At 40.6% G+C, this 19,614-nt stretch overlaps 1 protein-coding gene across 1 annotated transcript in view; it reads left to right on the plus strand.

The window, feature by feature from the left end:
* Nucleotides 1-19,614, plus strand: part of ARPP21 (cAMP-regulated phosphoprotein, 21kDa) — a 100,126-nt gene that overhangs the window by 1,752 nt on the left and 78,760 nt on the right. Inside the window, exons 3-10 of the mRNA XM_009699055.1 lie at nt 304-509; nt 892-933; nt 1,326-1,367; nt 2,283-2,372; nt 6,529-6,679; nt 7,944-8,022; nt 9,338-9,397; nt 10,244-10,384. Of these exons, the coding sequence (XP_009697357.1) occupies nt 342-509; nt 892-933; nt 1,326-1,367; nt 2,283-2,372; nt 6,529-6,679; nt 7,944-8,022; nt 9,338-9,397; nt 10,244-10,384 (773 nt within the window). The 5' untranslated portion in view covers nt 304-341. The remainder of the gene's footprint in view (nt 1-303; nt 510-891; nt 934-1,325; nt 1,368-2,282; nt 2,373-6,528; nt 6,680-7,943; nt 8,023-9,337; nt 9,398-10,243; nt 10,385-19,614) is intronic.

Here is a 19,614-nt window from a genome sequence, read left to right on the forward strand (position 1 = left end):
GTCCCAGGCTGGGCTGGGGTGTCCCAGCCCCTTGCCTCAGAGCTGCTCTTCACCAAGGCTGCTCAGGTCGGAGCTCTGCTTGCTTAACCTGACATAATTCTGCAGTTGTCCAGTAGTGTTGATTCAGTACAGCTCTTCAGCTGGGACATTTCCACTCCCGAGTGGCATAGTTTGGTTTGTTTATCAAAGGAAATGAAATTTCTTACTTGGGAATTAAAAAAAAAAAAAAAAAGAAAAAAGTAAAAAAAAATTCACCCCCAGTGTTTTTGTGTGTGTTTGTGTTGTGGTATCTTGACCTTTCAGGTCACCAAATCTTGTTATTTTAATTTCTGTCTGGAAGAATGTCTGAGCAAGGTAAATTGAACCAGGAGACAGCAGAGGAAGCTGCGAAGGAGCAGGAGACTGCCATCTCCGAAGGGAACCCGGACAACTGTATCCTTAATAAATCTGAAAGCTCGGAAATAGAGGAGAAGGAGGAGAAGCTGAGCGATGCCAAGACAGAGCTGCAGGTAAGACGGGAGTAGTGAATGGGCACATTATATCAGTGTGTCACCATTGCTTTTCCATTTCTATCATCTCTTTTCGTTGCCTACGCTTCCCCTATTTTTTCCCTCTCATAATTTTAGATTGTTTCTCTTTTTTTATGTTTTATTTTGGGTCTTTTTATTTCTCTGTGAAATAAATGCTGTTATTTGTTATACCTTTCAAGCTCTTTAGGCTGCTGTCCATGTTATTAATTTTTCTGAGAAGTTAATTTCTAGACATCTGTGGTAAAGTTTGGTGAAACATTTGACTGTTTTCCCTCTTTGGGGATTTAGAAAACTACCTTGATCTCATGAATTTACAGGTAATACTAATGAATAATTACTTAATGTGTGGTTTGGTTTGTAGGTGTTACTGCCAACAAAAAGTTGTTATGCAAAGCCTAAGAAGGTAATTTGATAAGAAGACTTTATCGGATGAGGGGGTTTTAATCCTTTTTGCTCAATCGAATATAAAAATAAAGGGGGAGACTACAATTTAAGAGGAATGTGGAGAGAGGGAGCATTTACTTAAGTATGCCTTTTCTTACATTTTTATTATATGCAAAGTTACAGAACAGTATGCAGTGTATTCTTGTTGTTTATGCCTGTACTTAAAATGAATAAAGTGAGCAGAGATGATTCTTGGTGTTCCCTGCTTTCCAGATGGGGTTTGGGGAAGTTGTTTTTGCAGTCAGTAACTGATTAAAATATCATTTAGGAGTGATTTATTTGTTGATAATACTCTTGTCATGCACGTTTTCCACCAAAGTGATGACTGCTTCTCTTTTTTGCTATACCCAGAAACGAGGTGCAAATCAGAACCAGCAGAAAAAGAGATCCAAGGTAAGGGTCCGTCTCTGTTTGGAATTGCATGCCATGCTAGGATAAAGAATTTCGTCCAAATGTCTGTCTGCAATTGAAATGATGGCCTTTCATCACTTGTGTGGTGGTTGGGGTTTGTTTTGTGGGTTGGTGTTTTTGTTTTTTTCTTTTCTCCCCCTTACCCCATAATTTTGTTGCACAAAGGCAGAGGACTTCTTCTGGATAAGATATGTCAGGCTCCCCTGTATTATCCCTCGTACTTGTGTGCTGCTGGGCTCGCTGTGCGCTTGTGTTAGGCAGCACGCGTGCTTCTGCCTACTGCTGGGGAAGGAAAAAGCTGGTTCCTTTTGCTTTAGTAATTAACGTTTTTGTTTGAATTTTGTTCTAATGGACTAATCATGACGTAAAGAAGCAGAGACTGACTAGTTCCTTAAGGGGGGGTGGGGGTGGGAAAAGGATCTTCTAGGAACAAAAAAAAACCCTTGAAACCTTCTTTTAATTTTCCAAGAGCAGATCCATAAAACTTGAACATCTTCTTGTCTGTGTTCCTTGGATATAATACTACTAGAAGAAGAGAAGAGGGGAAAAACCAACCAAACACACAAAAAACCCAAAACCAAATGACAGAAGGAACCTCTGAGTTTATGTTAAATTACCTTCAGTATTGGATTATCTGTTCTTTACTGTCACGATTTTTGGTGGAAGTGAGGGAACTGTAGCAGAAATGATTGAAAGCACAAAGAAACCTACCACCTCCCCTGCGTGGCAAGTGGCTCGTTGCTTAGAACCCTTTTCTCTCGACATTGAAGGCAGATGCAGTTTGGCTGGGTGGGCAGTAGTTAGTTGGGGTATTTGGGGACAGCTGATGCATGCAACTTGTGTGACGTGGGGTCAGTAGTAGTGTTCTCTGTTTTGGTTTTTCTCTCTCTTATTCAGTCAGGAGCTAAAGGAAAACTCGTCCGGAGTCTTGCTGTGTGTGAAGAGTCATCCCCTCGCCCGGGAGCAGAAACTCTCCATGATAATCAGGTACACTTGCAGTCATTGCTGTTAGCTGCATGGTTGACCTCCATGTTCAGTTGCATGATTGTGTTACTTAGTTGGGCGTTTAACGATGTCTTTCTTGGGGGAAAAATTACATCGGACAATGAACACGTTTTTATGAAGTTATCTGGTTTAGCGTGAACTTTATTTTGAAATACTAGTTTTGTACTATATCACAGGGTGTTGTTTGCTTTTTTTTCCAGACCCCCTGAAAATTTCAGCAAATGGAAAAGAATTCAAACGAATTCAGATTTTAAAATTTAAAAAAAATAGTAACAATGAAAAAGAATATTAATATGTTCTTTTCTCTAAGGCTATCTCTTTCGAGGCTGCACCAGATACAGTTACGAATATGCTCTGGTTTCTGACTCCTCTGAGACTCCAGTTCATATCAGTGTCCCCCTTCACATAAAATTCACAGGTCCTTTGCTCTCTAAAGTACCTTGGTAGAGCCAAGGATGCCTCTTACTGAGTGGCATTTGTTTTCTAAACTCTTGGTGTAGATTTTTGGTATCAAAAAGCGTGTATTTGAGTTTTTCTGTATGGGTAGTGTTGTATTCCCAGCAGCTGGTAGAGTTCTGTCCCCTGCACCCCTCGCCTCGCACAGTAACACTGGTGGCAGTCTTTGTAGACTAACTTCAACAAATGCTCCAAAAAGCAAAAGTAAAAACCTCAAACATTCTTCTTTGCTTGCCTGGTAAGAGCAAAGCTCAAAAACAAACCAACCAACCAACCAAACCAAAATATCCTGAGCACTGCCTATAACTTATGAGATGTTTATGTGCAGATGAGATCAGCCATCGAGAGAGCTTGAGCAACTGATTTCTTGTGAGCTTAGCACAAAAAAATCCCATTTAAGTGTACTTTCTCACTGTTTCCTCTACTGACTTGAAACAAAACAAATCCAGCTCTCCTTTTAGCTCATAAGTATGGAGAGGTTTTTTTATTTTTTAAAATTTTTGTTGTTGATTTTTGCTTTTTTGAAAGACCAAAACCCAGGTTGTTTAGCAGGTGGACGTATACATGTTCTACTGCTCTACAATGATGCTTGTGCAGTAGATGGGCAGGTTATTTTATCAGTTCTTCTGTTGTAGGTGTATGCTTTCTGCTTAACTTGCGTTACTCAAGATGCGTGGCTTTTGTTCTGCTTTCATTTGTATTTTCTATTGTTTGATGAAGAATGAAAAGGAGAATAATATAAAGAGCTTGTATTAAGCATCACGTGGTAGTTTATAATGTGCTGCACAGGACCTGTATTAAACAGCAGAGAGACTGGCAGGTTTTGAGGCAAAATCCCTGTCCGGCTGTCAGCGTTCAAGGCTCGCAGCCCGACGCCAGGCAGAGGAGGGTTCCTGTTACACACAGCCTCTGGTCTTACCCGGCTCTGACCAGCTGCCGCAAAGATTTCTTTGACCATATCAAAACGCATGTGGGGGATAAAATGCCTCCCTGGACCCCAGCATCCATTTCCTAAAGACACAATTGGCTTGGTGTAATTAATTAGATGGGAATTGCGCTTTTGCTCTCGCTGACCTTTTCCTAAGGGATGTGGCTCGGCTTTGCCGTGGAAGGTTGGACCTGCAGGCTCCTCCTTGGACCGGCTGAAGGATACGGGAAGTTTTGTGTCAATCGAATTGCTTTGCTTTCACTTTAGAGGAGAAAAAGCTTATTTTCAGTTTGGAATTTTCTTTTTTTCTAATTATTATTTTATCTTAATGGTTTACAAAGCACAGGGAATTAATTACCAGAGAATGTACGGTACATTGCCAGAACTACTGAGTATGGATTGTACTGCAGACTTGATGTTTGTATTTACGTTTGAATACTTGCCTTCATTTTCCTGTATAGGGAAAAAAACTTGTTTACCTGTATTACTTGATCTTGAACGCTTACCTGATGGTTCACTATGTCCTTACTTAAAAGGAATGTTGCCTTTAATGTTATACTATTGACCAAGAAGTGTATTATTGCAATTTGAACATTTATTTTGTTGTTCACTATACTTACCTTGTATCAATGTATTTATTAACGTTGTATTTTATTATTGAGAAAAATCAATAAAAATCTAAGAAAATATACAGGAGCTTGCTTTCACGACTCTACAGCCCTTTTGTGTGTTTCTTCTAGTGCAAATATAGAAGTATGATGTTACATGTAAGACAGTATCTCCTGTATGTTCATACGTGTGCTTATGTGTAAAGTCTGTCGTTTTTCTTTTTGTAAGTGCATTTTAACAACCAGTGTGAAGGTTAGGATTAATGTCCTGGGAACAGCATGGCCAGTTACATTTTTCTCCTGTTTTGAAAAGCTAACGGCATGGTCGCTGCGCTCCGGGCAGCGTGGGGAATTGGAGTTATCCTTTGGGATCTTTTGGCAGTGCTTGATCCAAAGGTGGTTGTTTGAATGAGAGATGGAACTGCCATTTGAAGTGACAGGAGGCAGGCATAACAGTAGTCCTCTGAGTGCGACTGAGCAGGTTAGCAGACGTTTTTCTCTGTATCCTTACCTCAGACGGCCAGGAGTTCCTGCTCTTCCCCTCTACGCTCAGTTTTCGGCTGATACTGGCAGCCAAAACTAACAGAAGTAGGGATTAAGGACAGTAGGTCAGGTTAAATTTGAGCTCTAGGGCTTTGTTTCTCTTTTACGGCACTTTTCATCTCAAGTCTTTTGAGCCACGTTCAAACTTTGCAAAAAGTCAACAACAATGATTAAACCGAGAAATTACCGATTTTGTCTTACTGTGGCATGTTGATGCTGATATCTTGTTCTGTTAGGATCTTGTCTTACATGTGTTGTGGTGGCTGATTTGTAGTTCTTTTAAAAATTTATAAACCTAAAATTTGTAATAATTCTTGAAAGCATCTTTTGAATTCATAATGGTCTGGTTGCTTAAAAACCCCCACTCCTTACTTTAAAGTTCTGTATAGATCTTTCGGTATGTTAGTATTCCTTGAAAAATTGTGAAGGGAGGGAACTTACTAGCATTCAAGAAACTCTGATTTTTTTCTCCAGTATTGGTGAATTTGGTTTTCATTAACACAATGCCAAAAAATTATCAGGCATGCAGGACTGTCTTCTACTAAAGAAAATTGCATTACTAGGGAGTTTTGTGACAGCTTAATCCACATGTGCATTTTTATACTGCTTAAGCATATAGTATTTTTTTGGCCATTTTTTCTTCAAAAGAATATGAACACAGAAGTATGCTTCCTTCAGTTTTGTCCGACCAGATTGATATGTCTTGAACTATATAAATTATGCCCTGGTAACTTCAAAAGAAAACAATTGCTGTTTTGTTAAAACAAAGCCAAGATAAAGTAATGTTGTAAGTGCAGAATAACAAGTTCTTTAAAGCAAATCGGAAAATGCAAACCAGCTTGAATTCCCAGTTTTAATTAAGTTTTTAAAGCTGAAGCCCGCTTTTAAAGGGACTCATAGTCTCTGACAAACTGAATTTTTGAGGATAGAACTTGTGATGCCTTGAAGAAGTTCGCTTACCACAACCTGTTTGGAAATCGCCGTGTGCATTTCACCCCTTTTGCTAAAGGCATGTTTGCGTAAGTCTTTAAATATAAAGTACCTGATGAGTTGGTAAGCCTCTTGTAGACAATTGAGTTTATAATTCGCTGGCACTCTTCTACTCTCAGAGCCTGAAAGCTCAGCCTAGCTGATACTGCACTTACATATGCAAAACGGTTCATGTGAACCCACAGGCTTTTTACCGAGAGGAAAAAAAGTTATATTTTTCAGACATCTATCCATCGATCATCATTTACCATGTGTAGTGTTAATTAAATTTATATAATTACTTAAAGCCCATATAATATGTATTTCACTGTTCTAGTAAGTCTTAAGTGGAAATTACTAAAGTATAGAATAATATAGTGCTTTTAATATAGGTAGACTAAAAGTTTATCGTGATCAAATATTAGGGAAGAAATACACTTACCACTAGAATTTGGCCTCTAAGATGTCGTTATTCTCCTGGAAAAAAAAAAGATCATTTTTCAAATAGGAAAGAAATGTATCTGGCTTCAGCTTTTCTGACTGCACATAGTTTAACGCAGATCTCTGCAGGTTGGAAGCTATGGGAAGCTTACTGTGTCTGGCCCTAAATTTGTCTGTCTTTTTTTCCCAACAGGAATCAATCCAACTACAGCTTTCAAGTTTTCCTAGCTTGCAAGAAGAAGATAAATCTAGTAAAGATGACTCCGAGAAAGAAAAAGAGAAGGATAAAAACAAAGAAAAAGATAAAAACAGTGAAAAAAGCAAGATCAGAATGTTATCAAAAGGTGAACTTAACAATTACAGCAATTCAAATATTTTTGTTATGAAAAGGATTGTATGTTTTATAAGCATACATGACTTTATTTGTGTGTAAATACACAGTAGAAGTATTTTCATACATTGAGAGAATTTAGAATGTGAAATGTGGATGCATGAGTGTTTCTCATACAGACATTTGACTTTGAAAGTGAAGAAACCTTCCAAACTGAGGGTTGGTATTAGAGGTTATTAATTTTCTTTAATGTAAAAGCATTCTTCTGAATATTTAATTGTGTTGGTATAAACACACATGTATGTAAATATTAAACACACATATATGTAAATATATGTGTGTTTATGGAGTAAGACAAGCGTACAACTTTGATACACTTTTTTTCCCCATTAGCTATAATATTTTGGCATGTCACTTGTGCAATGTAGGCAGTAGAAAGTAATCCGCTTCACTGTTGTTCCTCTCTCATGGAGAATTTCTCTTAAATGCTCTAAGGAAATCCATCCATGACGTTTAACCTGCATTACAATCTACTGTTATCACCTACTAAGACTTCTTCAGAAAAGATCTTGTATCTAAATTTGGTGGGGTTTTTTGTTGTTTGTTTGGGTTTTTTTTACAAATCTTTTTATTAATCTGTGGTATAAAGTTGCAGTGTAATCTCTCAAAAATAATCATTGCCTACCTGGGTGAGGATCCGCAGCTGGTGTGAATTGTCAGTTGGCTTCAATGAGCTCTCACAGTTCACACCAGCTTGAGGATCTGTGTGTGCTTTTGAGTCACGCGATACGGCAAGGCTGAAAAATTAATTCTGACAACTGTCACGCACCCCTGTTACCCGCCCACTCTTGGGCGTCACTGAGTTTCAGTCTGTTAATGCAAATAGAATTCCCACTGGCACGATGCCTCGTCGGCCATGGGTACAGCCTTTGTGAAGTGATGCAAAGAGATGCTGATGAATAAAACTTTTTATTTTCCTCATTTAAAAAAAAATTATTTAGTACTTTAAAGGAAGAACTTGGCAGGGTCTTGAGTGGCACTGAAGGTTTCCTGTGATGATTTTTCAAATGACCAGCAGTTTCTGTCTCTGTCTGGTTTTGGTGCTGCGCTCGCAGCAGAATGGTACAGAGGAACCGTGAACTCCAAATTAACATTTTCTTTCAGAGCATATGCTTTCAGATTGTTGCTGGAAAATGGATTTTGATTTATAGCATAGCTTAATCGTAAGTGTGGAAATGAAATAAATGAGTGTGGGGGCGTTTGTTTTTATTTTTCAGATTGCAGTCAAGAGTATACAGACTCAACAGGCATAGATTTGCATGAGTTTCTCATTAACACATTAAAGAATAACCCCAGGTAGGTATTTTCTGCATTAGAGCTGGCACTCATGAAATTATAGCTGACGGTCTTCGAGTTCCCATAACTGTACGCTGTGTTTTATTAGTTCTGGAGATGGTTATGAGGGAAAATGTAAAGGAGGTAGGCTGTTAACTGAGCAAAAAGCTATAAAAAGGCATCAACTTCTCCCCCATCCAGTCACCCATGGCTTAATTTCACTTTCAGCGACATCTGGTCTTTGTCCTTACCTTCTTGCACATAACTCTACGTGATGTTAGCCGTAATACATTATAGCCATTGCAGTTGGAGGTTTGTGTGTGAATGTCAAGTAGCTTTCGCTTGGTAATGCTATACACAATTAAAATCCTGTGCACAGTGCCAAATTCTGCTCTCAGTATTCCCAGTTTTCCTTTGGAGCAACAAGCTCATCTCATCGTCAAGTTTGCCCCTAAACGCGTAAGGAAGGATTTATAACATTTTTATATGTTGTGATTTTCAACATTCATTTCAATTGAATCTGTTAAATAAGTGCCACGTAATTCTGGAATTACAGGAGAACTGGGAATAACTGGGTACCTAACAGCTTGTGTAACCTCTTGTGTAGGTGACGGAAGGTCCTGGAATTCCTTTATCTGCACAAAATGAGAAAGTTCAAAAGAATTAAGGAGTGCTGGACTCTGTCAAGCTTAGAAAAAAATGTATGTGTGGAAATATGCTGGGGAAATTTTTTGGTGTTTTTGGCAGGAGAGGAGGGGGAAGGAGGAACATCTGAGACCTTCGAATTGAAAACAGAGCATTTTGAGGAATGCGGCAGCATTGCCTCCCGGGAGCTGTGGTTCAAAGGCGTTGTTCTCCCCTGTGCTCTCTAACAAGATGAGATGTGCCCAGTCCTCTCACCTGAGATCAATGCCTCGTGGGAGATAGGTCTCAGACGTGTTGAAAATTTCTGTGGGTAGCAGCTCTTCTCATGAAAGAGCTAGGTTAGCTGGCAATCTTATTGTCCATCAAAAAAAGAGTAAAAAAGGACCAAAGCTATCGCTAGCAGTCGGAGTCTTTGTGTGCAATGCATTGATCATAGCCTGGTGTGGCTGAAAGCACTCAGACCGTAGCTGAGCTCAAGGAAGAGCTAAATCTGTCACGTATGTCGGCGAAGGTGCAGCAAAGCAGGCTGCAGGCTTCTCCAGATGTGCCAGGGCAAAGCACGTTTCATTTTTAATCAAGTTGGCTGACAACGCTTGCAAAATTGCCTTACAAACATCGATATATTCATTTTTTTCATCTCAAATGCCTATTGGTAGTTGATGCTACAGATCCTTGCGTTTCTTTTTGACAGGGACAGGATGATACTCTTGAAAATGGAACAGGAAATTATTGATTTTATTAGCGACAACAAGTAAGTCGAGTTCCGCACTTGGTTATTAAGTCACGTGTGCGTGCAGCGATGCGAGCTGTGCGAGGGATACGCTCCTATGGACCCCGGCGCTCCTGAGCACTGTGACTGGCACGATGCAAGATCAAGCTTTTGTTTCCTGACACGTGGTGGTACTGCTTAAAATACAGTTTTTGTATTTTTTGCTTTTAATTGCATCGTAATTGCGCTGGCTCTGCTCATTTGGGTCCAAAAATATAACTAAAGCTTTCAATGAAATAAACATTTTGTCAGTAAGAGAGGGGAAAAAAGGAGTGTTTGCCAAACTAGATCTTTGGAGCGTCTCCCTGCATCTGACCTTTGGGAGGGAGGCAGAAAGCTGTGGCCGGTGTCTCCGCAGGTCTGCGGGAGTGATTGTGCAGGCAGCGGGAGCACGTGTGCGCCGGGTCGGGGACCGGTTCTTCCCGATGGACAGAATGCTCCTAGATACCATGGGCAGAATGCTCGTAGTTACCATGAAGTGTGAGCTTGGTTTGTCCCAATGTAGCGCCTGGAAATGTGCTTGTCAGAAACTCTGAAAATAATTCCTTTCTTTTTTCTGCTGCCTTGTAGCAAATGTTTATCTGTAAATGCACAAAGGAGAAGTTTTCAGTTAGATTGCTGTCCACTGAATTATCGAATGTATTGCTATTTTCATTTAATTATAGCTCAGAGGGAAATGTAATTAGCAATGTGATTTGTTTTTTTTTTTTTTCCAGTAATCACTATAAAATCCTGTCCACTGAATTATCAAATGTATTGCTATTTTCATTTAATTTTAGCTCAGAGGGAAATGTAATTAGCGATGTGATTTGGTTTTTTTTTTTCCAGTAATCACTATAAAAAGTTCCCTCAGATGTCATCGTATCAGAGGATGTTAGTGCACCGAGTGGCAGCTTACTTTGGAATGGATCACAATGTGGATCAGACTGGAAAATCTGTAATTATCAACAAGACCAGCAATACAAGAATGTAAGTAGCAACACTGTTGTGTTTTTCGTTATTCCCTTTCGCAAGAGCTGGTTTGTACCATGACTGCGTGGTGTTTTTTCTTTTTTATATATATATTTTTTTTTTAATTTTTATAGCAAGAGGGAATGCTTTCTAGGGTGGGAGGGTGTCCTGTGTTAAACCACGACAGAGGGGACAGGGCTTGCGTTGTGAGGTTATTTAAGGATATAAAGATGCATAAGGAGAGATCAACCCAATTTTGTCTCTTGCAAGAACCTTAACACAGTATCTTGGAATGTCACTTTCCCTGACTCCTTAGTGCCACCACTTTGCTGCAGAAATGAGCTCGTTGCTTTATGTGTTAGCTGATACCAGACGGCTATATTCCTAAATAACCCAAACGTATTTGGAAGATTGCCTCTTCCCTTGTTCTGGCTCTCCCTGCTTCAAGAGTCATTTCCAGCCCAACCCGATAATTCAGGATTTGGTTCCCCTCCACCACCTGCCACCATCCATTCCCTTTTCCTCCCCTCCTCCCCTCCTCCTTCCACTTTCTCTTCAGATCTCATCGTTTGACCACAGAGTTTTTGTGGGATATAAATTCTTTCTGATGGTTCAAATGCATTCCAGAATTCCTGGCAGGTTAAACTTGTGCCGGCATGCTTTATGCTCTCCTCCATGAACCTGTATGAAGCTAGCGACAGCTCGATACCAACTTCCCTGGCTAACTCGGCAAGGATGCAGTCCTGTGTCCTTGCCTCATCAGGATCACTGGTTCTGCCAAGTGCCACCTGTGTGTTAACCACCACGGAACCGTAGCCTTCCTCTCCCTCTTACCTATAAACTACATAATGAAGAGGAAGTAATTACAGCTGTGTAATGAAGTTTTGGTATCTGGTACTGGAACAGGAAAGCCCCATTTGAAAATTGTGTACTTCCTGTATTAAATTAGTAGGAGAAATAAAAGCATTTATTTCCTTTACATATCCAGTAGTTAGGTGATTTACTGAGATGCAGTTGCAGAGATTATTTTATTATTTTTTTTTTTTAAATGTTGTTAGCTTCTCCTGTAGAAGGCTAGAGGGACTTACGTGATTTTGCAAGATCGAAACCTGAGCCAAACACGCTGGCATTTGTTATTTTACTGAGCCCTAAAAATCTTCCATGTGTGTAAAGTAAATTTCAGATCATGGACAATTTATTTTAGGTCCTTTTCATGGGCTGTCCCTGAGATACTCAGACATCTGTAAAACACCACTGGGACATTAATGTTCTTAAAGGTTTGAATAAAGCGTGCACTAACAGTCTGATTTTCAGAAGTCAAGAGAATTACGATAGCTCGATAAAACGAACACTCGGGCTGCTAAGACTTACCCTCAGGGTCTGGTAATACCGGCCCTGTGCAAGGGTGTGAGTGAGAAAACGCTGGTGTGCAGCAAACCGGTGTTCATTTTAGAGCTGTAAATGAGGAAGAAGAAATATAATTAATCTCCTCTTAAACACAACACAGTCATATTTGAATGCTTTTAGGCATTCCTCCCTCTTTACAGTTCTCCCTTTTCCCTTCACGCCTGTCACCTCTGTAGTGCCCCGACTGCCACAGACCTTTCCTCGCGGCGTTGCCTTCTCCTGGGTGACTCGATGATGTGATAACGTCACGTTCATGTCTGATAACGCCTTGCGCGGTTGTGTGGCTGAGCGTCGCAGGGATGGGTAGTGCTTGGAAGCGCTGTTGGAAATGGTTGCGGAGCACTTGGGGAGAGGACACCGAAGTCGTCTTCAACAGTCAAAGCTTTATCCGAGTGCTCTGGGGAAGCTGTGGCTTCTGCGCGGTGGGAATGAGCAAGCCAGGCTGTTTACTGGCATCTTGGTGGGCAAGCCGAGCGGGTGGGACGTCGCAGGGGTATAACGGGTTGAATGACCCTTTCAGCTGTGGTCTTGCAAGCTTGGAGGTGAGGCACGGAGCCAGACAAATTGGTTCCGACACCATTCCTGGGTAGATCTTCCAGAAATAAACACAGGGCTTTGCCCCTCTGCTGACTGTGAGTACAGCTGTTTTGTCAGGACCACACAAACTGCAGATTCTTTCCCTTCTGCAGTGATTTGGTGGTGGGTAACCGGATTATATGAAGCTGCTTCCAGTGTGTTATTTACATTATGTTGATACTGCTGTAAAATAAAGCTTTCTAGAAGTAGCTCTTTCTTTTCATAACTGGTGGAGCTGGCATGTTGGGGTTTTTTTTTTGTTTTTTTTTTTTTGTTTTTTTTTTTAAATGTCCCTGGCTCTGACGGAAAATAGATTGTTATTATCTAGCTTGAATAAGGGCTGATGAGATTTTTATTATCCGCAACAAATACTGTGTAAGTTCCACATCTGAAAGCGTCGGATGTGATTTCATGTGTTCTGCATTTCAGTACTCTCAGAGGAGACAATTTTGTGCGGTTCAGAATCAACACCAAATACTGGGAATGTGTTGACTCTATTAATTACTACTTGGACAGCATCCAGAATACCGGAGAATCTGGAGAGCAGCTGAAACGCTGTTCAACGAGGTTATGCTGTGCTGGAAGCCTGAGCCTCGATAGTTTTATGTGAATTTATGGAGAGGCCCCATAGACAGGTGTTCTGAAGACTTGCATTTTGACAGTAAATTATCTCTTTATGGCTATATGGTTTCCAAAGTACTTTAGCTGCATACTGTGGAGAAGGAATAATATTCTTGCATGCTCAAGAATTCATAAATTCTGCACTGGCTGTGGCGTGTGTGTGTGCCTGTTTGGGAAGAGCATATGACTCTGCGAAGTCACCGTGTGGGCTTGAATAAGCACCTTTGTGGCTTGTTTCTCTGGCCGAGCGAGGGTCCGTGTCGCATCTCCGCACACCCTTGTGGGCGATGCGTTGTGCCCTGGCCCCGCGCAGGGCCGTGCGTTTATTCTGCTCAGCAGAGACCTCCCCTGCTCGCTGCCAAGGCACAAGTGTCAGAAGAATTAATGCCTTTGAGATAACAGGCTGGTTGGGGAAATCTGGTAACGAGGTGCCGGGGTACGGAGCGGGGACCGGGGTGTGAATGGAGGGGATGGGGGCGTTTCATTTCTGTCATCAATTGGCCGTCTTGGGGCAACGTATATCCACCTCTGTGTACCTGTGCCTATGAAGTACCTACTTGTCAGGGGTTTGGAGTTTGAGAAAGTGCTTGTTGAAGAGGTTGCAGCTGGGCTGCGGCTTCTCTGGGCGTGCGTGCTGCTTTACGGAGAGGGGGAAAACGATGGTAAAAATGCATTGGGACGTGAATCTCCCTGGGATTGTGAGCCTGCAGCTTTCGGGAACTCTCAGTGAAGTCTCTCTTAAAAATACAGTCAGACCATAATGACAGTTTTGCAGTCAGAAGAGTATTTATGATGAGGAGCTTAATGTAAGGTGCCTTTTTTGTCTGTTTTATTAGAATATGAACAAGTCATACTGTTTTTGAAGCTTTTTCATGAAAAGAAATTTTAAAGCAAAGAGATAACCTCAACTACCCAAATGTTTGTTTACCTTCATAAAGTTAGGTCTCTGTACTCTAGCTCTCACTATAGAATAGTGGATTTTAAAAACAAATTATCTTTCTGTATGATTTTCGAAATGAAGACTAGGTTAAAAAAGAATGACTTCAAAAAATAAATATCGTTGTTCATGGTCTCATATCTTACAAACTCCTGCCTGACTAAATTGTCCAACTTTTGAGATCTTACTCTCAGCAGTATAAATGAGAAAAGTTGATCAGAAAATGAGGCAGGATTTTTCTGTTGTTGTTTCGGTTTTTATAGTCAAAGAGCTCAAATATAACTTAATGGAAAGTCTGCTTTGTTCAGTATGGAACTGCTCTTGTGTCGCCATTGTAATGTATATTTGTGTGTCCTCTGCGTCTGCCTGTCGTCTATCTAAAGATATACAGAAATGTACGGCGAACTTAAGGCAGTGCAATATGATGTAACACAAGTTTGGAATTGAGACAATACGTTGGACAGGGCATCCCAAATTGGAGCCCCAAACCTCTGTATGTGCCACCTTCTATTCTGTATGTTCCTCATCATTCCTGTCAAACAACTGGATGTACTTGAGAACTTTTTACATAACTGTTCATATCATTATACGTATCAGTTCATTCGGATTCATTCATTCGATTATCTGTAGATAGGTGGAGAAATGTAGGGGAAGCGTTTGGTGTGCTTGGGAAATGAAAAGGGTTTTCATTTGGCTGAGATCATCACCCATGTGACAAGTCTGTCTGTACCACAGCCCACACGTGCATCCATGTACAATTTTTGTGTGAGCGTGAGTGGCAGGGCTCGTCAGAATTGAGAAGGTGGAGTGCTTGTGATATATAATGGTTGTATTTAGACATTGTCATACATTCTGGGGGTGTAACAAACCTATTACGAACTCTGTGCCAACACTCACATCTTCAGTGATGACTAATTTTTTTTCAAGAGCATCATGTGTTATGATCCTTGTAGTATTTGGTTTTCTTCCTACTTTGTTAATATGTAAATGTTAATAATAATATTGGCCCAGTCAGAAGGTTTTTTTGGTGCCTTAGAGGTGCATCAAAAACGTTGGGCAATACCGAGAAGTTACATGTGTTACAGAGGTTCCTTATAATCTGGCGTTGAACTGTGTCAGCCGAAGGAGACATAGCATACAGTATATGCTTTGAATAACCCACAAAACCTTCGTAGTTATGACCTACAATCTGCTTTATTCTGTCTGCTCTGTGTAAGGGTGGTTTGAATCGCAAGAGGAAAAAGAGGAAACAGTTTTCCTCCCAAAGAGGAAAAAGTTTTCTTTAGGTTTCTATTGCGTATACACGGAGTGATCTTGCTGTGGGTAACATCTCTGCTAGTAGAGGTGCGCTGTGCCAGTGTCACCATCTCAAGACAGGAATCTGAACGTTGGTACAGGATCCTACAGACGTGTCGGTAAATGGCATTCACTGAGCATTGGCAAGTTCAATGAGGAATAGTTTCTAGAAATTTTTTTTACCCTAGGCTAAAGTGCCAAGAAAGCTCCCTTGAGATGCCAAATGTTACAGCCTTTGGAACATGGAGAAGGGTATGCCTCTCCCCTTGACTGAATAAGGTATTCAGTGTAAATTACTTTAATTTCTTCAGGCAGTTGTTTGCTGATGGGAAAGATGGGACATTTTCCGCACATGATTCATAACGGCTCTTTTTTTAGTTAGGTATATGGTGGCAGTTACAACTGTGTACCTGAATGCTAATATCTTTTTTGTAAAATCTCAGTCAAAGAAACTCAATGTTTGCCAGAGCATCTGAAGCACAGTTTGTGGTTTTTGTTTTTTTGGGGGTTTGTGGTTTTTTCTGCCCACTGTAATACAGAAGAGTTACCTGGCAAACAGTTTGCAGTATGGTATTGCATCTGCATTTAAGCACCTTATGCTGTCCTTGATTGTCATGTATGTACGGAGAGTAATGATCTCATGAGAGCAGCATCGCTTTTAGGAGCCACATGATGCAGGAAAACATATGTGAACACCGTTATTTCTGGGTTTTTGTTTTGTGGTTTGTTTTTTTTTTGTCATTGGAGTCTTGTATTACTTTTCCTCAAGGGACTGTAGAGCGGGCTCCGTTCCTCTGTTCCCTGCTGTAGTTACCTCTTTCCCATCTTCACTACAGAATAGTTGCTTCTTGACTACTAAGAAATAAGCAGAAACTGGTGCTATCTGTACTTTTCCTCTGGTTTATAATTGCTGTTGCCCAGTCAGTATGCTAGTGTCATATGTTACAAACATGTAGCGGCATATAAGGGTGCATAGTAGATGTATGCATCTAAAATGGAAAAACTGTGTAACTGAGAAATAACGACTGTAATTGGCTGAGATATTTTGTTCCAGTTTAAGATGAACTAGTACATTATGCAACTAAGAATTTAGTAAGAACATCAATAAAACAATAACGTATGATAATAACTATGGGCTTATGTAGCTACATAATAACATATGTAGCATTTAAGTAAGTTATGTTGGTTTTCATGGATTTTATTTCTTGACTTTTTTCATACAAAAATAATATGTTTATTTCAGTCTGGGATTAAATTAGGAACATGATTAGAAAAAAAACTTCTTTCAGTGCATTAGTAACTGTGTTTTAGGATGCAGGAGCCCAGTGTCCCCACAGTCATTGCTGTGATCCTTAGGTTTTAGGTTTTAGCATCTTTCTGGCCCTTCCCGCTGCGACCGGAGCTGCAGCCCAGAGCTGGGCGGCTCATCCCTGCGTGCCGAGCAGGGGAAGGCTGAGTGGGGAACTTCCCGAGAAAAGCTTCGGCAAAGGGGAATTGGACATTTTGTGTTGAGGTTCAGGAAATGTCTGCCCCCAGCAGTGTCTCGAGCCTCCCGTGCGCTGCAATGCCTCGGCTTTTTATCGCAGGAGAATGCCACTTGATGTGGAAGGATTGCCTTTCGTTTATCCAGGCCACACGGTGGTTGGAGAAGTAATTCAGGGTATGCGCTGCAATGCCTCGGCCTTTTATCACAGGAGAAAGCCACTTGATGTGGAAGAATTGCCTTTCGTTTATCCAGGCACACGGTGGTTGGAGAAGTAATTCAGGGTGTACAGAAGTTAATAACTGGTAGGGATTTTAGCAGCATCTTACTATTATGCTACAGGTATTTGTTGCAGGCATAAAGTTGCCAGTGTTCCTCTAAATGCATTATTTGAGGTTGTGCACGTTCATCATTTCACTGCTTGATGCTCATCTGGAAGAGGTTAAGGTTTTTTTTTTTAATCCCAGTTTCTTCTTTTTTTTTTTTTTTGAAAAAGTTTAGTTTCTTTATTTTAATGATACTTGAATTAGGACAGCTTTTTTTCTGAGCAAGCATTCTCTCATTGTAGGCACACAGCTCTTTTACATGAAAGATACAAAAGAAAAAAAAATTAAATACTTGATACTCTTGAAGTTGAGCTGAATTTGACCCTTAAATACTGGTTTCATTCTTACTTTAATCAGTGTAAGCTGTATACTGGACTCATGGAAATGACTTACTCCATAAATGAGATGTTAGGGTTAATGAACCAGTTCTAATAGCTCCAATATTAAATTTTCATCTAATGTAATTTATCAGAACTAAATTGTTTATAATTAAGGTGGACATGTACTTTACAGCTGTTCTATACTGTAAAGAAGTAGTAAGCATTCATCAGAAGACATCGATGATATTTCTCTTTTTCTCTAGATTTATTTTTAAAAATTTTAATCCTTACAGTCACAGCACTTAATTGATAAACCTAGAAGGTTATTGTCACCACCTCTGCGTGGGGAGATGGGAGGTTACCCAGGAGGAGAGTGCTATGGAACAGTAGTTTGGTTGAGGGCAGCTCTTCCTTGCATGAGAAATTAACCCGTGTGTTGATGTGCTCGGCCAAGCTGCAGCAGGAAAGTACCCATTAACCAAGATGCGGTTTGGTCGTTTTTACTTTCAAATCACTGGAGGGAGATCTGGAAATCTGAAATGGCCCCTGTGCTTTCCTGAGAGGTAACTGTACATCAGTAGTAGCTGAAATGATGTCTTTAAATCTGAGCATTTCAGAAATGAAGTGCTGATACATGAGCAAGTGAATTTTAGAGGCGGTCTAAATTGTTTTTAGCAATTCCCTTTTACACTTCTGTTGCCTGCCTCGTGTTTAATGTAGGAAATACGACATGATTGCTAGAAATTAAAAAAGTATCATGAGTTTTGAGAAACCTTTGTCTTTATATGCAAAGTCAGCTGTTTCTGCTCGCCGTTTCCCAGGCAGCCTTGTGAGGCTGTCTCTGACAGTTTTTGTATTAAAAACAGGCACTCTTCTTCTGGCCAGTGGTTGTTCAGGGGATGACTTCTGATCTACGAGTCTTTCTGCTGGAGACAGGGAAAATGTTCATGGCCTGAAGTAGAAGTAAGCGCAAGAATTTGTAATGGTATTAATTTGTATGCATGGGGCATTTCAAGAGGACTAACAGTTTCTTCATTAGACAGTTGGCTTTTGGGGAACCATCTTGCCTTCATTGGTAGTCTTCAAATCTTGAACTTACTTCCTTTTTCTCTCTCTCTCTTCCTTGTTAATTTTTGAACTTGTAAGATAGAAAAATCTGATTTTAAATAGATCACAGCAGTTATGCAACACTGTAATTTTCAGCCACTTACAGAGCATGCCACATCCTTAAAATCAAATATTAATGACTTCTATAATAAACTATGCTACCGCTTATGAGCCTCTACTAGCTGGAAATAAATTGGTGCTGTGTAAGATGTTTGGTCTCGATAGACATCCTGAATATCAAGAACTAAATCCAGTCCAGGAGAGTGGGAGCAGGAGAAGCAGGTCCCTCAGGTGCAGAAATACTGGCAGTTTGATCACAGGAGGACAGCAGAGCGTTCTGAAGCTCCTAAAATGGTCCCTGTCCGAGAGAGGGCATTTGCGCTTCAGCCCCATCTAGCAGAAAAGCTGGAATTTCAGCGTGGCCTTGACCTGCCGGCTTCTCCCCTGAGTTCAGAGCTAGATTCCCGTGTTCTGGCCCCAAAATACTGGGCCAAATATTGAAGCCTGTACTCAGGTAGCCTCTCAGGGGGTCAAGATGTACTGTGGTTTTGCATCTGTAGATTAAAACAGGATGACTTTCTGGACTTAAGCTTTAGGAAACCTTATGAGGGTCATGAGTTGTGCAGTGATACCTCAACATTAGATCAGGTTCTTTAAATACTGTATACTTTGAAAGCCTTCAGTATCTGGCCTTCTGTTTGGTCCACACGCAGAGTAACTTGACGTGGAAGAGGTTTGGTGTCCATCGACTCTGTCCATCCTGCAACCTTCAGCTGTACCGTGGTTTCCATAATGGGAAACGCTACTGGTGCCAGCCCCGCTGAAATGGTGCTGCTGGGGTGCTGGGACTGAGCATCTTTGAAGGGTGGGCAGGAGTGACACAATAAACCTGACTCGCTGAACGAAAAACGCAGAGACACATCACTTCTGTGTAACGTTACTGGCTCTTCCTTTCAGTCCTGCCAGACTTATCTGCAACCCCAATTAGAGGGGGTGAATGCCTGTCAAAATTACTTGTGACTTTCCACATCCTTGTTTAGTAATAAATACAGAACAGGTTTAGAATCCAGATGCTTGTCTGGAAAAAAAAATAATTAAAGAATATACAATCTTTAAGCAGCAAAAATGTAGCTTTTGGTATTTGAGGGTTTCTTTTCTTCCTGTGCTACAGAGAA

This window comes from Cariama cristata, unplaced genomic scaffold (assembly GCF_000690535.1).
Source record: "Cariama cristata isolate BGI_N322 unplaced genomic scaffold, ASM69053v1 scaffold4984, whole genome shotgun sequence".
In the NCBI taxonomy this organism is placed as follows: Eukaryota; Metazoa; Chordata; class Aves; order Cariamiformes; family Cariamidae; genus Cariama; species Cariama cristata.